The sequence below is a fragment of the Phodopus roborovskii genome, unplaced genomic scaffold (genome assembly GCF_943737965.1).
Source record: "Phodopus roborovskii unplaced genomic scaffold, PHOROB, whole genome shotgun sequence".
Taxonomy (NCBI): Eukaryota; Metazoa; Chordata; class Mammalia; order Rodentia; family Cricetidae; genus Phodopus; species Phodopus roborovskii.
Window position 1 is genome coordinate 43,483,892 of NW_026126517.1, and position 24,340 is coordinate 43,508,231.

Below are 24,340 nucleotides of genomic sequence, written 5' to 3' on the forward strand. Positions count from 1 at the left end.
GCTGCCCTTAAACTTGTGATCCTTTTGCCTCCACCTCCCAAATCCTGGGATTTTAAGCAGATGTCACCACTCATGGCTATACTGTTCTCAACAAATCAGGGGTTGATTTTAGTTGCCCACACCAGCTGGTAGAATACACAGAAGACAAGCAGATGAGTCTAATGAGAAGTTTAGCATGTTTTCTGGGTTAGCACTATATGTCAGCAGATCTGCTGCTGAAAGGCTGTACACAGATGGAAGTCTGGGCAGCTGCCTCTCAAAACCACAATGACAAGTGGCAGACTGTCTAGGTCTTAAGTATCTGTTCATGAAGACTCCCAAGGTCACCCCCAACTGGCCAGTGGAAGAGCTACCCAGAGCTGTGTGACCAAACATGGCTTTTGCATCCTGATCCAAAGACTTCTGAAAGGCAGAAGCAAGCTAGATGCAATTCCCCAGCCACCAGGAATATCCCTCATTTGATCATCAAAAAATGGAAATTCTGGACCAAAAGATCAATCTAAGGAGTTCACACCCAATACCAGCCTCCCTCCCAGTACAGAAGTAGGAGAGAACTCATTTGCATACCTAGCCCTGCCCCACTCACAGAGGGATACATTTCATGCTCCAGGACTTGGGCCACTTTGCCTCGAAACTACTTCAACATGCAATTCACTGCATCCGTATTTTTTCTCCCTTAGGAGCCAGAAATCCCCTCAGCACCTGTGGGGACACCAGCAGCATTTATTAAGCAATGCTGACAGTCCAGTATTTTGTTCATTTTATGAAACGATGAGAGACCTAGCCAGCCACAAGGACATTCACATGTGGATGGACCATGGGCAAGCAAGAATCAGGTGAGGCATAGGACCATGGCAGGTGATGCCTGGGAACCACTCCCTGCAGAATTCCTAGCAGCATACCACTCCAGACAGGAGGGCAGCCTCCTGCTCTGAAAGTCCCCTCACAACTGCAAAGGGCAGTACTTTGCTTCTCATTTGTTTGAGATTTTTCTCCACTGTCCCGTCTGTGAAGGTTTTTTTTTTTTTTTTTTTTTTTTACAACTCGGGGGGGCAAGGACAGAGAATTCATTGTCTCTCACTGCCCTGTCCCTGGAACGTCCAGTATGACAAGAAACAGGTGGAAGAAGGGACGAGGATCAGCTGCCTGGAAGCATACCATGCAGGACAAAGGGTGAGTTGGCTGAGGAGGGCCTCCTGTCCTACTACGTGAGGTCATTTTCACATCTCGACCATGAACTTTTGGGTCTGGCTTAATAGTTCTGGAAAGCACCCAGGAGAGGCATGAAGAGATATACTCAAAGACGGTGAGCAAGACCATCTGTCTTCCCACGAGCACCCAGGGCTCCCCAGCATCCTTCCTCTATTGGATTTGATGCCTGCACAGCCTCATTCCCTCCACAGGCAGTCTCCATTTGCTTTCCATTCACTCCACACTTTGTATATCCTTCTACCTGTCTGAAAAGAATTCCCATGTGAGGCACTTACAAGTCTCTATACATCTGGAAAGCTGTCAGAATTCAATTATATTTTAAAACTGAGGCAGAGAAGACTCACTGGCAAGCTTGAAGGTCAATTCATTTCTTTTTTTGGACCAGAGTACCAGTATTTCCTCTTTGGTAGAAATCTGGATCTAAGAGTGAGTGCAACATACAATGTGGCACTGGCAACGTATCTTAAGGGAGGGGAAAGCCTGCTTTCAGCAGCCATGAGTCTTGAAAACCTTATGCCTCTATTACCACTTTTTCCCCTTTTGGAGACAAGGTCTCATGTAGCCAAGGCTTGCCTCTAACTTACTATGTAGTCAAGGATAATCTTTCTGACTCTCCTGCTGGGGTTGTCAACATGAGCCACCACACCAGGTTTATGAGATGTTAGTGACGGAATCCAGTGCTTTGTGCAAGCTAGCCAGGCAAACGCTACCACCTGAGCTGCAGCCCCAGCATGCCCCTCCCAACTCTTAATTTCCCTTCATGAAGTCACTGAAATCTGCTGGTGCTTGGTATTAGGCCCCTGGCCATAGGTTATTCATCCTTTATCCATCATCTTAGGTAGTGGCTCAGATCAAATGTAAACTCAGGGATCTAGAATGTTCTTTCCAGAAGAGGGCCCTGAAAAGGGGAGGAAGGAGGGGGAGAAATCTGAAGGATGGAAATGCAGCACCCAAATGATGAACTGTGAAAACACCCATGTGACAATAAGCAGTCCTCTCACACAGGCCCATGTTGACTTGAGGGTACATTTCGATGGGGGTGGGTATTAAGATACACAGTGGGAAATACCCTCCTGGGATGGAAGACCAGTGAACAGCTTTCCATCTTGATCTTGGGCCCTTCTAAGAGCACAGAAGCTGATAATGGGGCTTGAAAGTGGTAAACTCTTCTTGCTTGCCTAAGTCCCACCTGACTCTTCCTCCAGGGGGCGCTGCACTGAGACCCATCAGGGACACAAGTTTGCATGTGTTCATTTGCATGAACTGAAACAGCCTTGCAGAGTAAGGAGCCCAGGATTTTATTCTGGCCCCTGCCCACCTAACCCTGACCACTTCCCACAACTCTGCCCTTTGGATTTTGGAGAGAAAAATAAAATAAAATAACTTCCATTTTTCTGGGCCACAAGAATACAAGATGGGTGTAGATTGTACAAGGAGCTTTCACACTGAGGCAAGAAAAGCGTGCAAACAGGACAGGGCTCTTCACCCCTGAGGGCGAATCAGTGCTCCAAACTTACAAGGACCTCTATGACTGTAGACCCCAGAGTCCACCTGGGAGTGTTTCTGGCTTTACTAACAGCGTCCAACTCCAGCTTCTGTCCTCTCTAGGGAGAGAATATCTGTGTCCATGATACTGATGATCCCTGTGAGCCATTGTTGTTGTTGTTATTCTTTCCTAGAGTGATATCACAGAGGCCTTGGAGCAGTCTTGGAGGACCAAGACTATGGTGTCTGAGCACGACATAATACTGACTTCTCTCTTTTTGGTAACAGTCCATGAAATGTGCGCCCCTCTCTCCTGAGATGGAGCGAGGCACGAGGGAACTGGAGGAGCTGTGGGTAGGGCACTGTACCGTGTGAGGTCATGATCATGCAGCCGATGGTAACAGGACCGAAAAGTGAGAAAGACTCCAGGTGGAGGGCCAGCAGTTTCCAGGAAGTGCCTGGCTCTTAGGAACACTGCTCTGTCCAGTCCCGGGTGTGTGTGGGGGTGGGCACCACCTCCCAGGGCTCGCCCACATGGGTGGGTATTAGCCCTCATCTTCCCTCAGCTCGGTGGGTAGGAATTTATACTGCTGCTGGCGGATCTGGGCCAGCTTCTTCCTGGCTTCCTCCAGCTCTCGTTCTTTCTTTAGCATTTCTTCCTGGGCTGCAATGATCTGGAAGGAAACAACAGGAGGATGAATCTGAAGCTTGGGTGGAGGCCTCTGTCTTCCACAGACCCTCCAACGATGGATGCAAAAGAACATTCTTAAAAAAGAATAAACTTTATTTTGTGTGTGCTGAGGGTATGTGCATGTGCTATAGCATACATGTAGAGGTCAGAGGACAATGTGCAGAAGTCAGTTCTCTATGTCCATCATGTAGGTCTTGGGGACTGACCTCAGGTCTCCAGGCTGGCAGCAAGTGCCTTTGCCATACAAGCATCTCTACTTGCTGAGCCATAACACCGTTCTTAGCTTTCAGAACCTGTCTATACCAAAGCTTGGTTTTGAGACCAATGAACGACCTAGCTGATCAGAAAAAACAAGCTGACTTCTGGGTAGGGACTGAGCAGCACACATCTCCTGCATTCATACCAGGCCTGGTGTCTGTCTTTGACTTAGATTGTCCCATTGCCATTGTGGCAAGCCTGTGAAAGTCCTGTATGTACAACGAGGGTCTGAGGCTGAGAGGGGTGGACCACTGCAGTGACTCGGTTGGTAGAGAAGGATGAGCTCAGGTGTGCAGGAAGCTATTTTTTTTTAAACATGGGATCTGGGGAGCAAACTCAGGTCTTCATGCATGCAAGGCAAACACTTCGCCTACTGAGCCATTCCCTTAGCACTTGTGCATATTTTAGACAATCACCAGGTGAATTATAAGAGTGAATGCAGTTTGAACACCATGCACATAGTTGCTAAACTGCATGGTTTAAGGAATGCCTAGAAAAACAGCTTGTCTATGTTCTGCATAACTGCAGTTTTTCCTGAATATTTTCAAGCCACTGTTGGTCGAATCCAAGGATGGGAAAGTTGTTGATAGACACAAAGGACAAATATGCATGCATTTCATGATGCCAAGGTTGAAATCTGAGGAGTACTAGTTAGCTGGGACAGTGGCGCTAGGGTAAGTTTGTATTCAAGAAAGCCCTTCAGTGGACCCTTCCAGAATATTCACTATATACCAACAAGTTTATTGACTTGTGTACCAGGCACAGTAATATTTCCCAGATTTAACTGATCAGGGACCCTTTCATGTGAGACTTCTAAAGGAACAAGTGACTAAAAAACACTTTCTTGTAACAACAACAGTGCACAGATCAAACCTGGTGTATTTTGGGAGAGTCCAGCCAGGCTTGGGGAATTCCTGGGGCTGCTAAGAACAACAGCCCAATGTAACAGATATATATCTAACACATCCAAAAACTGCAGGCCTGGCTTCCTGGCATTTCCTTTTTACTTCCACGCATGAGAACATGAGAACACAGTCCTGCCCAAGGCAATCCCAAAGATATCCTGCTGGTCTCTAGGCTAGTCTGTTTCTTTCTCTATAACAGAATACTTGAGTTTTAGCTAGGTTTGTGATGACCCAGAAGAGAACCCCACATTTCCAGTCCTCCTGTGTGACCGTATGCTAACCAACAGTATGGGGGATGAAGTGAGGTTTGTAAATCCCAGTGCTTGCTCCTTTCTCACACCCTCCCCCCCATGTATGGGACACTGAAACTGGTAATTAAGCCATTTTGGACCCAGTTGCCAGGGGCAACATCTAGGGAGGGAGGTTAAGGTGTAGTCCTGGTCTCAAACCTGGCAGAAACATCACACTTTTCCTAAATGGCTTCTACCTAGTTCTATAAAGAAGAGATGACTTTACATCCTGCTTAAGGCACTGTTTTGTTGGGTATATGTTATAACATAACCCTCGTCTTGGCAGCTACATGTTACTGTGTGTTTAGCCACTCACCTGAGCAATGCCTCCCACAAACTTTGTTTTCACGACGACATCATCATCATCAGCTTTGCCGAATGCTGCCTTCTGGGCTGCACGGACAAGATTGTCTGAGGCTCTTTTCACAGCATTTCCTGCTGCCTAGAGAGGGAACAAGACACACGGGACATCATTAGCAGCAGCACAAGGGCCTGGCAAGAACAGACATGAAGTTCATGAGATCAAGTTATAACACAGAAGTTTTCTGGAGCCAGCAAGTACACACCAACTCCTCCAGCACCCACCTAACTACAGATCTTTCAGAGATGAACTGAGATACAGTTGTTGGCTCCCCAAAAGAACATGCTTTTTTTTTTTTTTTTTTTTTTTTGAACAACCTCAGGAATGTCAGTTACTTCCTCTGAGACAGGGTCTCTCAGTGGTCTGAAGCTTACCAATTAGGTTAGACTGGCTCACTGGTGAGCCTCAGGGATGCTTTTGTTTCTGCCTTTCCAGCATTGTAATTACAAACACACATCACCACACTCGCTCAGCTTTCTGATGTGGGCTCTGGGGATCAAGTTCAGGGCCTCATACTTACAAAGTGAATGCTTTATTGACTGAGCTATTTCTCTGGCCTGAGCACATGCTTTTGATGGGGAATGATGATCATACTACAAGTGGCATATGCTTGTAATAGAAGTACACTCAGGGGCTGCCCCTAGTCTGGAAAACCACTGCCTTCATGGCCCTAACTTGGCATGTGTTTGAAGTCTTGGTCCAGATTCCATGATTTCCTGCACTCCACGGCACTGCCCACATTCCCTTATCGATGTCCTCAGATATTCTGTGCTGACTTTGTTACTGGCCTTACCATTCTTGGGAAGACTCTATCCTGGGCAGCAACAACTTGAGGGCAGGGGCAGTTATTAATAATTAAACCCTTTGCACCCTCAGAACCTGCTATGGAGGCTGCTCAGAGTTGGGATTCACTGATGGTTTCCTAGGGAATGGAGGGCTGTGAATATACCAGTCAGGGAGCATCCGCTCCGGTGTGTGGGTTGACTCTTGTAAGTAACAGGACTTTCTGGGTTTGCTTGATTTACTTTAAGTCACGGCTTATGCCTTATGGAAAGGATGAAGCAACTGATGGAGACAGATCTAGGAAAGTTTATCAACAGAAGTCTACCCTTTTATTACTCCTGTCCATTCTCATTTACTCTTTACTGTGTACACAGGCTGAACTCATGCTAGGAAACACTCTGCAAGACAGACAGCCATATCCCTGACCCTGAAACCCAGGTCTCTAACTTAAGTGGTTTCCTCAGAGCATCTCCCATATGTAGGAGTCTCACGTCCAAGAGAAAATAAGGATTTTAAAAATCATAGGAGATTTTTGGGTTTGTAAGAAGCATCTGGACTCTCTGCTCTTTGTGATTTTATTCATAGTGTATGTATCAGATACTTTAAGCAATACAAATGATCTATATAGTAACATTTATCACAGTAAAATTCTAGAAAGGTGCAAACAAATACAATGTCTGAAGCATGGGGGAAACTGGCATAATCAGCTGATGCAAAACCATGCAGTCACTAAATAATGAGACCCATGAAGGATGGACCTTCACTCAGGGAAAAATGTGCATGATGACATGCATGTGACAAGGAAACAGATGTATCTTGTATGGCTACAACCAGACACAACCATCTCATGTAGATGACAGGAACAGAAAACAAACATTTGGTGCATGGGGACACTGAGGCAATATGATTTTTTTTTTCCTCATTCAAATCTTCCCCTGTGTTTGAAACACTTTTTATTTTAAATTCCATATATATATATATATATATATATATATATATATATATATATATATATATATATATATGTGTGTGTGTGTGTGTGTGTGTGTGTGTGTGTGTGTGTGTGTATAAGCCCACATGCCATGTGGAGGTCTGAAGACAACTTATGGGGATCAGTTCTCACCTCCCACCATGTAGATTCTAGGGATCGAACTCAGCAAGAACCTTTATTCACTGAGCCATCTATATAGACCTCAATTTTATAATTAAGGCAATCAGAATATTGTATATGTATGTTGAAGAACTTGATTGTTATAAGCATACTCTCTAGGTTCTGGGGAGGAAACATTAGCAACTTCCTTAAATCCTCTCTGGGCTTCCTCTCCCTGCTCGAGCAAACACTACCTGAGGGCCTCCTCTGAATCAGGTGCCATGATGAAGATGGGGTACCTGAGATGCTTACAGCTGTGACACAGAAAAACAAAGGCAGAGGTGCCATGGGACGGGAACCATAGAGTGGCCAAGCCAGGGGCTCTGGCAGGACACAGGAGTGAGTCACTGGAAGAGTTTCCCAAAAGAGGTGACTCTGAGTTCAGTCACAGAAAACAAGCAGTTTGCTGGATTGGGCTGGAGAGGAGCCAGACCATTCCAGGTGAGTGACGGCCCACAGGCACCAGCCCAGAAGGCCCTGGTGCTATGTGGATGTGGTAGGCAGTGGCTGTGGGATGCACAGATGCAGATGGCAGAGGGTGAGGCTGGAGAGAAAGACAGACTCTGGATGATGGAAAGCCTTTGTGGGTCATGCCAAGGAAGTGAGACGGTCCCCTTTGGCGATACTTACCCGCTCCAACAGGAGTATTTTCCCACCAGCATCAGTGACCATTACCTGTAGCCGCTTCATGGCCTCTGAATCCTGGTCGGCCTTCACCTTGCAGGCCACCAGCAGCTGAGCGGTCGAAGCTGCGACCTGCTTAGCGGATGAGATGAGTTTTTCCTCGCTGGCATGTCCCTGAACAGAGGCATTGGCTGCCTCACAGAGACTGCTGGTTGCTGCTGCCACCATCCGGGCCTGAGGACAGTCAACAGAAAAGTGACCCAGGGCCCAAACCCCCCATGGGGGAATCCACAAAGCAAATAAAAAGGAAGAAGAAGGTGACTCACGGCAGAGATCAGCCCCTGTGACCACTGTCCATCATCAGCAGCATTGGCAGGGATGGAGCCCACCTGTTGAACAGGGGAGGTAAGTCTGCCATGAGCAAGGTGATCTGTAGCCACCCCAGACCCTCCCATGTCCTGAAACTGGACATAAAGCACTGTCTGGTCACCTTCACCAATAGCACTGACCTTGGGATGGCCCAATCATTCCTCTCACAGGACCCCAGTCACATGTCCATTGGGTTACTATCTGCTGGCCAGTATGGACTGACCTCATACACAAAGGACAATGCTCCAAATGGCTCCCCATTGGCTGCTAGATAGCACATTTCTAGGAAATGATGGTTTGGGACTATCTTTGATACTGACTTGCTTTGTTGACTTCCCTTTGTTATAAACACTAAGGCTTCCTCCTTCAATGGACAAGGGCAATTTAAATCTCTCCTACTCACACCCAGAAAGCCATGGTGTGAGATTCTGGGAGAGAATATGTTAAAAGGGTGGTATATCTCCCTCTATGCAAATGTCTTAAGGAACAAGAGGCTAAAGGGAAGAATTCTATCTCTGTTTTTTCTTAGAAATCACAGCAAATGAGAGCTTTGCTGTCCAGATCTACAATCTATTGCTGCAGGAGAGATGAGTACTTCAATTTGAAAACAAGGTTGGATCCACAACAATTACAGATGCCTCCCGAGTGTCAGGCAAAATCCTGAGACCCTCATATAATTCTATGTAGCTCCTCGAAGATCAATTGGACATCCTTCCCCAACTTCTTAAAATGGCCAAACAAACCAAGTGCCATGTTGGACAGGAAACCTACCACATTCAATATAGCTTCTCGAGGCACATAGCAAAGTCTCACACTCAGTCTATCTTTTACTATGGCTGAAGGAAGCTGAATACATTAACGATCTATTGGAGTCTCTAGAGGTTGTCCAGTCAACAAGACCTTGATGAAAATGCACGGCAAGATGAGTGCGAGGCAGATCCTATGGAGATCCAGTGAGAAGCCCAGCGGTCAGCCTACATCCTTGGGGTGGGAAGATGTATACCCAATGATCTTGAGTGACACACCGTATGATGGTTTAGAAAGAAGAGCACACGTGTGCTTTAGACTAAGATGCACATAACTTCCTGGTAGAAGATGAAGAGTCACTGGTCAGGCAGAGCTCTTCCTTTGTTCTCTAAAACTCAACTCAGATCTTTGCGTACAAACAACAAAGGCCTGGTAACATGCACACAAGTGACTGAATCATCCTCAGGTCATCCGGTTTCTGGAATCATCAGCACATTTCTGGAATTCCTCTGTATTTGGGAGACTTTCAGCAGGACCCAGCCTGGACAGGATGGCCCCATGTATGGGAATCATGGGACACATGATGTATTTTAAATGCTGAAGTGCAGTGATGCTGTTATGCCAGTGCACGTGGGGCTGAATTGATGGTGATGGCATGGACTGAGGGAATCTCAGATTCAAATATAGACTGATCTTGTGAGCCACAGGCTCAGCAAGGCACTAACTGCTGAGCTGACCAGCATTCACTCAGTTGTGCTAAAACCAGGTAGAGGCATTTGGAGTTGGGAAGTGGGATTATAGAGCTCCCGACTATGGCACTTACCAGGCTGTTCACCAGGAAATGCTGACTGTTTAGACAGCCTAATGTACAGTGGGACTATAAGTGTCTCTTTCAGGCCCTGATCACCGCCTGGAGTGGGGTGTTTTCCCTAACAAGAAGCAGATGAGAGTCTAGGAGCCAAAGTGCTCACTCAGCTGGTGGAATTTGAGCACAGTTTTCAGTGGTAGAGAAAAGACGTGTAACCCAGCAACAAGATCCCAACATGCATTTCCTTTCTCAAGCCAAACATTTCTCTCCTATTGTTTAGTGGCTCTCCTCCACAATGCTCTATGGCTTGGCCAGCCAGGCTTACCCACCTTGCCTTGGGCTACCAGCTCCCTCTGGGCTGCTGAGGCTGACTTGACCAGGGCACTTGTGGCAGCAGCAATGGATTTAGCAGCTTCTAAGATCTGTTCTTCAAAATCCAGGGTCTCGTCTGCTTGCTATAATGAAAGGAAAACCAAGTCAAATGTGATGTACAGCCACAAGGGGCTCTCTCTGGCAAACTACTTACTGCTTCATCACCTGGCTCTTCGGTTGCCTATTGCTTTTTGTTGACAAGCCACACCCAGGGTAGGGAGGCCTCTCCATCAGCTGCCTCCCCTCCCTTCCACTAGAAAGCGAAAGCTGTTAGTGGTGACGGTCTATATACCTTTTAAATCAGAAAAGTCTGAGACAAACTCCTTTTCCAGACAGTCTTTAAAATTGACTGTGAGACACTCATAAGGTTCCAGAAATATCAATAACTCAACTCCAAGTAATCAATTGTCAAAGTCAAAAGCATGAGGGGTGACATATTTGGCCAGAACCTCAAGTTCAAAAATGGTTTTGAAAATAAGGGAAGATGATTAATAGCTTTAAAAAGTGTAATTTTGCTTGGGTGAAAACAAAAACAAAGACACGATTGACATTTCTGTGGCTGAATTATAGGACCACCACATCATACTCCAGAGTCGAACAGAAAAAAAAAAGTTGTCTCCGTTACCTCGATACCCAAGCAGGGCTCTGCTTCAAGAAGAGCCCTGGGCACCACTGTGCAGATTTCAGGGACCAGAGGCAGATCTTAATTTGCCACTGCCACATCCCTGATGCCAAGACTACCCAGGAAGCTGGGAAGGTACTTTGGGGAAAACCAGGCAGGTATAAAGATGGTGGTCCTGGGCTGGGTAGGATGGAGCACAATTTGGGGTGGAAGAACAGAGGACCTGTGAGGTCTGTTGGGTTAACATTCTGTGTGAGACTCTGTCAGCTTGGTTTGACTGTCCTTGGTTCATAAACAGTTGAAGATGTGGCTGGTACCTTTAGGCATTAGAAGACAAAGGCCAGACATGGCAATGCTTTTCTTTGTATGTATACTGAAATTAGAGTCAAATATATTCCACAAATAATCTTGTGTACACAATTCAGCGGCATGAAGTTTATTCACAATGTGGAGTAACAGCAAGATATTTCTGAGGGACCTGATATTTCTGGACAACCATTTACTGAAATGAACTTTATATTTTTATGCTGAGAAAATCTAGGTTTTAATGAGGTGACGGGGCACAGAGAGCTACATTCCAGCCATAGGATACTTAATGGTGTAAGAGAAATCAGACAGCATGGCTTCAAGGTGGAACATGGTGGGCCTAAGGCCATGTGGCAATATGAAGAATCTGAACCAGAATCTAAACCTACATCTCCCTTAATTCAGAATAGTATCAGCCAGATTATGTCACCCCTGAGGGCAGCACAGAAAAATGACTTTGTACTAGATATCCACAACCAGCTGTAAATGGGGTCTTTGAAGCTTCAGTTACTGCTGTTCCTCCCTCTTCCCCCAACTCTCTCTGTGTGTATATGAGTGTTTGTGTGTGAGGCAGAAAGCTACCTTGGGAGTCACATTTTAGAAATGACCCACCCCTTCTTTTTTTTTTTTTTTTTTTTTTTTTTTTTTGAGTCATGCTCTATCATTGGCCTGGGGCTTGTCAGTTTGGAATCTTGTCTCTATTTCCTCAATTCTGGGTAATAAGTATGTACCACTGTGCCTGGCTTTTTTTTTTTTATGTGGGATCTGGGGATTGAACTCTGGTCTGCATACTTGCACAGCAAGGGTTTTATTGATTGAACCATCTTCTTAATCCCTAGCTCCCTATTCTTCTCTCTCTCTCTCTCTCTCTCTCTCTCTCTCTCTCTCTCTCTCTCTCTCTCTCTGTATTGTTTTGGAGCCTGTCCTGGAACTAGCTCTGTAGACCAGGCTGGCCTGGAATTCACAGAGGCTTACCTGCCTCTGCCTCCTGAGTACTAGGACTAAAGGTATGCACCACCACTACCTGGCTAGCTCCCTATTCTTGATATCTATATCTTGAACCTTGAAAATTATTAATTATGATTATTTTTGCAACTCATACAATCAAAATAAAAACTGGATGTACTAGAAGTGGATGTGAAGGGTGAGAACAGCGTGCTGGAAGCTCCCAGAGAGAACTGGTGCGCATGCCTCTGACTTCTGAAAAAAGTCTTGCTCAAAGACTTCTGGATAGGAAGAGATTTAGCTTCATGGGCTCACTCTGGGGTTAGAAGGGTCTACACCTTGTTTACAACAATATAAAAACCACTTAGTATAAGACACTGGCATAAATATACTTATATGCATAGGCCCCAAATACATAACCTCAGATTTATAGAGTCATAGAAATATACATGAATATATATGTTTTATATATTCATTTAATGGTCTGGAGATTTTCTGGAAATTCCTTCTGCAAAAGAAAGTGAAGCATATAACAGATTAAGCCAACAGGGGAATTACTGAAAGGGGCACTTTCCTCATTTTGCTGATGAGGAAATGGAAGCCTGTGGTAGCTCCCAGACTCTTGCCTCAGGCAGTCTCAAAGCCCAAGCTCACATGACAGTAGAAGAATATCCATCATCCAGTTCTGACAAGTCTCATGAAAATGGAATTCCCATATAACTCACTGCCAAGCCTTCACACATAAGAATCTTGGTCACTATTGATTGGAAGACCCTTTCCCCATCTTCCGCTATCCTGGAGGTTTTTATTTTAATTAAACACACACACCTAACTTGGAAGTATTTGGGGCACTCTGAGATTTTTCTATAATGGCAACCATTTTAATTCTTTTCCCTCATTATTTTTCTTTCTATCACATCTCTGGACTTGAACACAGGTATAGTATACAATCTTGTCTCCTGGAGCTCCAGCTCAAATATGAAGAGCTCCCCCCAAAAAGGTAGGTGCTTGGATGCTCTGGCCTGGGCAGAGCCCCTTAGTGAGCCCTGGGTCGACATCTCCCTCTAAGCCAAGGCTATCTCTGGGAGGAAACACCCACATTGAGATCTCCTGCAGAGGGCAGTCCTGCTCATAGTGCAGCACTGGCCTGTGGTTTGCCTACCCGCTCTGGTGCCTACCAGCTGGCAGGATGGAGACTTGAAGTAGGGAGAGTAGGACAGTAAAAAGGCAGGAACATAAAATTTGGTCACATGGTTAAAAGCGGAGAAAGGATTGTCTCTGAAGGGCTATCCTATATAAAGAGAATCATAACCTGTATGTAAGGTATATTTTGAGAACAGCCTTCCTGAGAGCTGGGAGTAGTGTGGAGGACAGCCCCAACCACTAGCACAGAATCTGTAGGGAAGGCACCATGAATGCTCAGGCAGACTTCCCTCACACAAAGCTCTCATTCCCATCTCCTGGATAGGAAGGCCGAGGGGTCACTTTCTTATTTATTTGCTTGGTTATTTGGTTTTTCAAGACAGGGTTTCTCTTTGTAGCCCTGGCTGTCCTAGGACTCAATCTGTAGACCAGGCTGGCCTTGAACTTGGAGATTCTCCTGCCTCTGCCTCCCAAGTGTTGGGATTGAAGGCATGTGCCACCAAGACGGGTTACTTTCCTCTTTAATTTAGACCCTTTGCTGACTGATTCAGGACAGCCAGACCTGTCTCTATCTTAGGGAAACTAAACAGTGTGAGACGCTTACTCCTGAGTTATCTCCCACAACCCTGGGTCACAAAACTCTTTTATGATTGTTAGAAGTCATCCCTTGAAGAATATGATTGGGGTTGGTGAGGTGGCTACTAGAGTTTGCTGCCAAGCCTGTCTGTCTGTGTTTGATCCCTGGAACCCATATGGGAGAAGAGGAAACAACTCCTTAAAGCTGTGGTACACATCCCAGAACTGACTAAATAAGTTTAATTAAAAATAAAGAGCATGAATGATCTCATGCATATGGCTACTTCTATTTCTTTATAAGGCAATGACCTTGAGAAGCCACAGGATCACCAGAGAGAGCCCTTCTGCAGAGTTACCCACAGACTCATTGAAGATGTAGAGTGTGCCTTAGTAGGTCTAGGTAAGGCTCTTATTTCTAAGTGAGGTGGTTAGGAACCACCCTGTGGGAAGCACAGGTTAGTTAACTCCATTCACTAGCCTGTCATCTGCTTCAGGCTTTCTTCAGTTTATGCTTCTTTTGTACAAAGCCAGGCGGGAGAGCACATGTGACACATGGCAGTTGAATGACTCAAATCCCTGTAAGTTCCAGAGTTCAGCCAGAACACATTAATGGAAGTGAGGGCTAGGGATGGAGCTCAGTTGGCAGAGTGCTTGCCTAGCATGTACAAGGCCCTGGGCTTGATCCCCAGTATTGCATAAACTGGGTGTGATGATGTATACTTGTAATCCTAGCATTTAGAAGGTGGAAGCAGAAGGATCAGAAGTTCCAGGTCATCCTCAGTTACATAGAGGACTAGAGGCCAGTTTGGGCCAGTTTCTGACATTTAGTCCTATGCACACAGACATCTGTAAACATGGCATCTTTTATCAGGACACCCTCTTACTTAAACTGGCACATGTAGACAGTACCACCTCATGAAAGTAGTCACTGACTCTCAATCATGTCCCTTTCTCTGGTCTCCTCTGCTGGAAAGGAAAGACCACTGGCTGGGTCACCACCAGCTCCTAGCTGTCTCTTTTGGGTAGTCTGGCTGTCTGTAGCTGAAGATGGGGCTGTCCTTGCACACGTCAGTGACATTTTCTTGTTGCTGGCTATCTGCAGGGACCACCATTTACAGTCAGAGAACTGTTGGGCATGGCTGCACTTAGGGCTGGTTCCTTGCCAGCCACACTTCCCATGCTCAGGACAGAACTTGAGACCCCTGACTCTGCTCTGATACATTTCAAACTTCAGAAGCTTGAATCCCATTGGGCAAGGAAAGAGGAAAATAGTGTGAAAAGAGTAGTCTTTTCCCTTTTTATCTTATGTTTTGGTCTTTTGGAAATCTCATTCTTATTTTTGCAGTGACTCATTCTTCACTCCCTCCTGCCCAGTAGTCAGAACTGCTGGAGTAAACAGTTCATTTACATGAAACATGAACAATTCACAGTAGATACTGAAGAATGATGGCCACCTAGGTTCATTATTTCCACTCATCCGTGCCCCTTGTATTGGGGTCTGAAGCCAGAGTCTTACATATGTGAAGCAAATACTCTGCGCTCCATCTCCAGGCTCTTCACACTTCAGAAATTGCTTTTTAGGCTAAATCTTGAGATGAAGCAAGTATATTTGGATCCTGTGTTACGTGCATGATTCCATTTATAAACAAAACATAAAGCAAGGGTCAAGGAAGCCTCAGGGGATACACGGTGTAGATGGGCACTGCATTTGGCTTGTCCCTCAGCTCCAGTCCAGGCAGTGGGTAACTGGAAATGGGCCACTGTTCCAAACTGGCTAACATCACTTCTGGGTCAGCTCCCCTCTTCTCTGGGTAGTTCATTAATTTTCTTTGGTCTTTAGCTTAGACATGTTTACATTCCATATTACGTTTTTGTAAGATGTGAAAAAGGCAGGAAGTGCATTCTCTTCTCCACCCTCAGGAGTCCTGTCTCTTTCCTGCTCCGTCTTTGGTGACCCACCCACACTCCCTGATGTCCACTGGACAAGTGTGGGCAGGAAGAACATTTGGTTCCATGGTCCTTCTTCTCACCCACTTTATGAATTATGCCCGAGATCCCTTCACCCAGTAACAGCCCTGACCTCTGCTCCCATCTTCGAGTTAAGAAACTTGTTTTGTTTTCTTGAGATAAGAGTCTAATGCATCCCAGGCTGGCCCCTAATTAGATATATAGGAGACCGCTTTCAACTTCTGATCCTCCTGTCTCTTAGATTAGAGGCATGCACCAGGCCCAGTTTATGGTTGCAGGAGATTGAACCCAGGACCTCACGAATGCTTGGAAAACTATCAAATGAGCTACATCCCCTGGCCTGAGAGACCAGACTTTAAAAAGTTATTATTCTTATTACTCTGTGTATGTGTGTGTGTATGTGTGTGTGTGTACATGTGTGTGGATGCATATGTCCCATGGTGCATGTTTGAAGTTTGAGGCCAACTTCCTAGAGTTGGTTCTCTCCTTAGACTGTGGAATTTGGGGATTTAACTCAGCTTGCCAAGCTCACACAACAAGCACTGTTACCCTGCGAGCCACCTTGCCAGCTCACACTGGACTCTTTGAAAGCTAAAAAGTACCATAACCATTTTCCAAACAACCAGCTACATGTGCCAAGGAGTTACCCAAGCAATTACCCTTCCTTCAGCTCATATCTTGTTTTCTCCTGTGTTAGTCTTGCAGAATGGCCGCTACTAAAACAAGGTCACATCAAGTCAGAAGTTCAGTGGGTATGGTTTATTTTGTTGAAGTGTGAACATATTATATATAATTTAAATGTCCTCAAGGGAAAACAGGCCAATACCTAGGACTCCTGTAATATGAAGGAAGGAGTTCTTTTCCTGATATCTGGATGTAGGAACAGGCAGCCATATTTTTCCTTTGTGCCGAATCTGGTTGCTAGTGGCTTGCTTCTGGTTTTGACCAGAGAGCTGCTTTGGGGAGAGAGTCTTGGCCAAAGTATACAATGGCTATGCCAGTTTGTGCTCTGGAGGACCCATGGATGGGTTGGCTTCAGGACCCCCTTCATCCTTAATAGTTCTAACAAAAGGCAAATCTCCAAGAGCTGGCTCCCTTTCACAGAGGCCTCATTTCAAGGGAAGCTCAGAGTAACACAGAAACCACTGCTGTGTACTTGATGTTTGTGGCTGGAAAGGCACCACCTCCATCCACATCCAGACATACAACAAAGAAGTGAGTTGATGTAGCATCCATTGGAAAAGACCCAAGTCTATATGGTTAGTATCCTGGCAAGATTTTCCCATAAAATAAATTGCTTTATTGCATTTTTTTTTTTGGCTGTTTATTTTCAAAATGGAAAGTGATACCCCTGAGATAATCTTCTAATTATTCTGAGTAATGGAAAAATTCTTCAGGACTTTGTAGTGCTCTCAAAACGGGAGGGACACTTGGACATTGACATAGGAAGTATGGACAATAGAATCCTTTTGGATATTAGATGAGATACATTTGGTTCATCTTAGAAATCTCTGGTGAGTCTTCTATGCATCTAAGGACCTGACAAGGACCAGGTAGAAGGTCACCTGGGAACACATTCTCTATGCTCATCTCCTGGTCTGGAATCAGTGACTGGCGTATGAGCGCCAAACCCCATAGCTCAGCCATGCAGAAAATACAAGGTTTGCTTTCTCACTTCACAGAACACCGGCTGCCTTCTCCCACTCAGTATATTAATTAGCAACATGGGAATGCTGGCCAACAAAATCACCCAAAGAAACATGACAATCCCATCACTTCCAGCAAGTGGGCTTCATCTGAAATACCTTTCAGAGCTATGCTTTCAAAAACAATTGTAATAGCCTCCTACGTCTTTCATATGATCATTTGCCATTTCAGTTAAGGAAATGTGAATGGATGGACCTAAGACCAAGACCCTGAGTTGTGCAAATGTGGGGAATAATAGTTGCTCTTAAAATCTACTCAGCCAAGCACCTTTGGACACACACAGTGCACTTGCCACTGGGGAAGGACTCCAGGACTCCACCACTGAATGTCCTTCTCCTGTACTACTCATTCACCTTGTGGTGGCTTCTAGACACTTCTGAGGTTCCTTTCTGACAACCCTAGTTATACTTCTGTCTTGCCTCTGTGAGGGGAGGGTGTCGCATTCATCCACAGTCAGGAGTGCTCATTAAAAGAGTTTTTTTTTCTCCTAAAGCAAAACAATTACAAAAAACCAGGCTGGGAGTATAGCCATGCTGTTTCCAGAAAAACAGTGCTCATAAAGTCTTTGGGCTGGAGAACTCAGAATGAACTCATATATATTTCACAGACTCATTTATGGGACGAGGTCAAAACAGCCAGAGAAGGCTGACATACCCCTGAAAGAATGCTTTGTAGGTCACATCTCAACTTCCTGCCAAGCCAATTAGACTGTGTTTACTTTCTGACTGCTGGGCTCTTCTAAATATTATCAACCTCTGCTCATAAGTTCACCTGCCATATAAAACCCAACAGAGTGTAGTCCATGCCAGTCTCTTCATTAGACATATTTGGTCCTAACAGGTTTGCACAAAGTCCAGTGATGCACCATCCATATAGTGAGTACAGACATCGTGGTTTACATTTGTTACCAGGAGTGCAAAGTTATAGATAATGACTGCCATTGTTTTGTGTTTTTTTTTTTTTTACATTGAAAACTTGATTATAAAATTTACTCTGTGAGAATCATGATAAAGATGAATCTGGAAGAAATGTCTATCAAAGACATGGTTTGGAATCTTCCAATTTTCTCACTGAATATTTTTCTTAAGGATTCCTCACTGCATACAACTAAGCTATAGAAAATATCTCAAGCTCTCAGGAATTACGAGTCCTTTCAATAACAAAGAGTAGTAATGCTGATACAGTTTGCTGCTGTAGTTTCAAATAAAACGCCCCCTCCCCCCATAGGTTCATGTGTTTGAACATTCGGTCTTCATCTGGTGGTGCTGTTTGTAAAGGCTAAGGGACCTTTAGGAGGCATGGTCTTGCTGAAGGACATATGGGGCTTTGAGGTTTCATTGCCTGACCCCACTGGCTTTCCTTCCTCTGGGCTTCCTGACTGCCAGCCCTTCCCTGCCATGAAGGATTGTATCCCTTTTAAGCAATAAGCCAAAATACAGCCTCTCTGTCTTAAGTGGCTTTTTGTTGGGGTAGTCTGTCACAGCAACAGAGAAGTAACTAAGACACAGTTCTTAAAGGCTACAAGGAATAGAATAAAACACAAGAAGCAAGTCATCTAAACCTATTTGTGATTTTTAATATATTCTTTCCTGTTGCCTTCTAGACTTTGTTAGGACCCCCGGAGAAAGGGCAAGACACTGTAGGAATATGCTTGATATATAGTTGGATTAAATAACAACCTAATATATCAAACATATCACACAGAGGCCTGCAGAAAAGGCATCCAGGTTTGACTGAGCTTGAGAATAGGCACAGTATGAAGGCTATGGCTGCAGGAGACAGTCACCGCTGCGGTTATCTCCCAGGCTGCCCTGGAACACAGGTGTGTCTGTAGGTGTGGAAAGGGTGCCATTAGCAACACTGCTGGCACATGCTCTGAGCCTGGGACCATACCCCCAAATAAAAGGAGAGTCTGTGCATCTGTCTTTGACTCACATCTGAGAGATTATAGGTAAAAGAAGATGCTCCAGTGGTCAAGGCCCAGGGTGGAAATACATAAGAGCTGTCTTCAGATGCCATGGACTATTCCTGTAAAACAGATCACCTGAGGATCAGGTGAGCAAAGCATCGAGAGGGCTTCACCTCCCCTCCCCCAAACTTTCCTCAAAAGCAGTGCAGGCGCTCTGCAGGGATGAAGAAAGTCCACATTCATGTTCATGGGCAGGTATGAGCATGCATGTTGGGGGAGGGTGGTCCCAGTTATATTGGCAGGAATGCAAGAGCAACTGCCATTTATGGCACCCTGGGGACTTATGTTTGTCTAAGGTTACAGGAGGGGACAGAGAAGAGTAACATAAAAATATTGGTTGGTTTTTGTTGTTTCAGTCATATTTTTTTAAACTGAGGGGGGAAAAAAATCTTTCAAAAAGCAGGAGGATATTACACGCCATGGAAGAAATTTCCCAAAGTGGATGGCCTTCCTAGCAAAACAAAAGTTGCATGCCTTGGAATGGTAAGATTCTCTGAGACAATTTAATGGATAATGCCTATGTGGCAGGAGCCTGTGGTCATTGGACGTTTACTCTCTCCACTGTTGCAGAAGTAGCAGCCACTCTTCCCAATATGAGGTTGGGAGCCACCCATCAAATAAAGAAACCAAATCAACGGTGTTCACTTTACCTTCATAGAGGAATCCCTGGTCTCTCCCATAAGACCCCTATTACAAATATAAAACAGTGCAACGGGGTCTCACTGGCTCTGTAGCACTCATCACTCTCTTCGAATATGTGTTGGTTTTCAAGCACTGCTTTCTAGAACTTTAACACAGAACCTGTGATTTCCCAATTCTTAGACATTCTCTACCGATCTTTATTTCCAAGCATTGTTCATGGCTCCATACACTTTTACCATTCCTCTCCCGGTAACTCATTCCATGAGCATCTTCGAGTGATACAGTCCTAGAAAACACTACTCTGCATTGCTATAACAGGCTAATAGTCTCCCTTCATGAAGACCCAAACTTCTCATTGCTACCAACAAGACTTCAAGAAACAGTCTTCTCTCACACGTCTTAGCTTTCTTCCTCAGAACAGGAAACCAAGGAAAGCTGAACAGCTTAAAAGATACTATTAAGTACAACGGTCCTGAGGGGCTAGAACCATTTTCTCTGCCAATGGGGGCAAAGACGGAGTGGGATGTACAGAAACTGCCATGCCAGTCATATGTTCCCATCCCTGCTCAATCATGTGGTCCGACTGTGGTGAGGTCAAGGGCCAAATGAGTTAATCACTAATAAGGTAGTTAGTAGATTGGTCCGGATCATGTCTTGTCATGCGTGTGGCCTTGTCACTTGCCCTCCTATCCCTCTAGGGATCCATGGAAGACCTTTCCCTTAACATATTTTCTGAAGATGAAAGGTGAAGGTCTCATAAAGCATGCATTTGGCCACAGAGGTGGTGACAATGGTGACAATGCTACCACTTACTAAGTCCTAGTTAGGCACTGTGTTCTTACATTAGCAACTTGAAATGTTTCAACATCAACACTGCAGGGTGAAGGAGATTCCAGTAAGTCTGTTTTCCAAATCAAGAATACTGAAGCAAATGAGTAATCAGACAAAGGAAAACAGACAAGAGCTCAAGAGGACCCTAGAGGAGGATGGGGGTGGGGGCTGGCTGTTAAATGAGCAGCAGATTCTTCACAGACTACAGGTGCTACCTGACCAACAAGGAGCCTTCCTCCCCCTGTGGAAGGGGCCTCTTGGGATAGACTCAACAAGCCTCAGTACATGCAAATTAAACCGCAAACCTCCAAACCTTAGCTTCAGACTCAGCCTTAAAGTACACTTTTCATCCATTATTAACTTGATTTGCAAAGCAGAAACAAAAACCTAACCCAAAAATGCGGTTGTCTCTAAGCCACTCTCAGATCTTAAACTCTGATAATATCAGATGATCAGGACCTCCAGAGGGCCAGCAGCAGAACCACAGCAAGCACAAAAGTCAGAAATCAAAAGTCTCCAGTTACACCTTGATGAGGAAAGTCTGAAATGTGTTTGCCATCGAAGCCAATGCTAGGAGGTTGGTGGGAAGGCTTGAAGGCTTTCAGGGAAGCTCTGCTGTGTGTGCACACACCTCTTCTTGAGCATGGCTTTGGACCAGGTTGGTGCCTTTCAACCCTCAGACTCCACTGTCAGTCTGACCAAGAAAAGGTAGCATTTTAGGCAGTCCTAAACCGGGGGGGGGGGTTGTCCAGATTTTTTTTGGGGGGGTGAAAACAGCAAGATTTTATATCCTAATGTACTCTGATCATTGGGAAGTCAACTATAGACAGCCATAAAGATGCTCTAGAGAGGAAGAAAATGAAGCCTCCTTGGCTTCCACCATCTTCTTTAAGATGGCTATACTGTGGGGTGGGAATCTCCACCCTTGACCCTGCCCTTGACCCTGGAGATGGACCAGATCCTACCTCGCCACAGAAAAGAATCTCTTTCCCTGCCACTTAGGAAAAGCACACTAGCCAGCCACGTCTCCTGCACACACTGAAATTTCTCTTTGAGATGTGCTTTATTCTCTACTTGTGTGTTTGCATGCACATGTGGAAGCCAGGGATTGATGTCAAGTATCTCCCTCAACTGCTCCTCTACCATATTCCAACATAGGAATATTTACATTTATTTTTAATTATGTATACACATATGTGCATGTGTCTGTATGTGAGAATACGGTGTCTACGGAGCCAGAGAGGGAGTGGGATTCCTTGAACCTGGAGTTATAGATGGTTGTGAACCATGTGCCGTGGGTCCTCTGGAACAGTCACAGCAAACACTCTTAACTGAGCCATTTTTCTAGTCATCCACCCCTCCCATTATTTTTTAGATACAGTCTCTTGTTGAACCTGGAACTTACTAGTCTGGTTGGTCAGCAAGCCTCAGCAATGCTCCTGCCTACCCCGGCTCCCCAAGGTTGGGATTACAGGTGTACAACACCATGTGTGCTTTTTATGTGGGTGCTGGGAAATCCAAACTCATGCTTTCCCGGTAAGCACTTTACTGACTGCACCATTTTTCCCAGGCCTGTTGTTTCTAAGAAAACAAGATACTCAATACTGTTATATCTGTATGAAAGGCACAAAGGAAACCAGTAAACTGAAGGCTGTCAATCTCCTACCTACAGACAGGAACTTCTGACAGAAAACATAATGACCCGCTCTACATGGTAGAATTACACATGTTAGGGCTGTGGATGCTCTGTTTCTCCTCTAACTAATCAGTGTATTTTTCTTGGTAGTTAGCTTGACTCACTGTCTGTTCATCTGCCTCCCCCACCCTGTAAAATGGTGCTGGTCAGGCAGAACAGGTTTGCTGCTTCCTAGAGTGACCACAGGGAAGGAGAGAAAGCACTTCACATGGGAGACAAGTGACCACCAATGAACACTCACCTTTGGTTTTGCTCTCGGCTTCAGTTGCTCTAACTTCTTGGCAGCGGCTTCAATGGATGCCGCAGCTCCCAATAACTCTGTTTCTGCGATGACGGTTGGGTCTTCTGGATCCACCCACTCTGTTCCTAAAATCAGTCCCAGGAAAGTCATTCTTGGCAGGTGGAGACATGAGGGCATTGGGGCGATCACAAACAAAATCTAAATATGCATTTTGGGTGACCCGGTGAGCCTACTCCCTGCCTAAGGGATCCCTATCTAGCTCTCCAACAGCTTGATGTAGGGACTAAGGGGGGAGATAATCTGTTTTTCTAAACCAGCTACATGTGTAGCCCTATCCATAGGAATGGCTATGAATGGCAGATTCAAAATTCCATAGGCTTGAGTCTCACTCTGCCTTCTGATTTATGCTTATGAGTACAGGATATCCCAAAGGGACTCTAGGCCATGGAGCTTTGACATTCTCTACAGCATTACATGCCTCAGGGGAAAAAAAAAAAAAACCACTTCTCTTCGTAAGTAAACTACCATTGTGTTAGCAAGTAAGGGTGTGCAAATGGTGTACTCAGTGAAATTCCCTATACTTGAAAATATTATTATTACTATTATTAATCATTTATAAAGCACATACTCACTATAGTTTATGTGGGTGGGTATTCTGTATGTATGTTTGTATAGCATATGCATGCCTGGTGCCTGTAAAGGCTAGAAGTGGATATTGGATTCCCTGATGTTCGGAGTTATAGATAGTAGTGAGCTGTCATATAGGTGCTGGGAATCAAGCCTGGGTCCTTTCCAAGAGCAATAAGTGCTCTTAACTGCTGAGACATCACTCCAGACTCTAATTACTTTTTTTATTTTATTTTTTTTTTTTTTGGTATGACTATAGATTGAAACTAGGGGCTTGCTAGGCAAGCATTCTCCTACCAAGCTATATTCCTAGTTCCTCTCTCCTATCCTTCAATTTGTTCTGCAGCCCAGTCAGGTCTCAAGCTTGCAATTGTCTTCCCTGATTATCTGGGACCATAGTCCTGTGGTCTTGAGGCCTGGCTCGTGGGCATATTATCCAAGAGACAATAAAGAGCAATAGCTTGATGAATATAAACACAGCTGAAAATAAATGACAAGAGTTCCAGATTGATTATTTCACGAAGTTAGACATACTTAATACAAAGACCAGAGCCAAGTGTTATTTTAAACATGAGAAAAAAAAAAAAGAATTCTATGTTTTTATTCTCACTGTACTCTTGTTGGAATCTACCAAGGATGTCCTAGCACAGTGCCACAAGACCTGACCTACCTTTCATGGCTTCCGCTGCCTGGATGAGCTCCGTCACAGCAGCAGCAACTCTCTTGGAAAAAGCAGCCAGCTGATGCTTGAGTTCTGGGGTTGGCTTCTGAAGGATCTGTGGTGAAAAACACATTAGATGCATGGGGGGGGGGGCTGATGCTTGACTGGAGTACACTCTTCTTGGTAGAAAGGGACATCTCTGAGAAGGAATTTAAAATCTAGAGACAACAGACTCACTAGGTCTTAAAGACAGTAGAGCTGAGAATCAGGGTGCCTTGATGGTCCCTTTTGACATAGTTACTAAAGTTCATAAGGCTGACCCTTACTTGTCCTTCATTTCTTTTATTTTCA

At 44.9% G+C, this 24,340-nt stretch overlaps 1 protein-coding gene across 1 annotated transcript in view; it reads right to left on the reverse strand.

Annotated features, from left to right (window-relative positions):
* Positions 1–2,494: 2,494 nt before the first annotated feature.
* The window catches only part of Tln2 (talin 2), a 401,603-nt gene continuing 379,757 nt past the window's right edge, over positions 2,495–24,340 (reverse strand). Inside the window, exons 53-59 of the mRNA XM_051197857.1 lie at positions 23,999–24,104; positions 22,702–22,826; positions 10,013–10,138; positions 8,086–8,148; positions 7,811–7,993; positions 5,158–5,283; positions 2,495–3,371 (exon numbers count right to left, since the gene is read on the reverse strand). Coding sequence (XP_051053814.1) covers positions 3,243–3,371; positions 5,158–5,283; positions 7,811–7,993; positions 8,086–8,148; positions 10,013–10,138; positions 22,702–22,826; positions 23,999–24,104 — 858 coding nt within the window. The 3' untranslated portion in view covers positions 2,495–3,242. The remainder of the gene's footprint in view (positions 3,372–5,157; positions 5,284–7,810; positions 7,994–8,085; positions 8,149–10,012; positions 10,139–22,701; positions 22,827–23,998; positions 24,105–24,340) is intronic.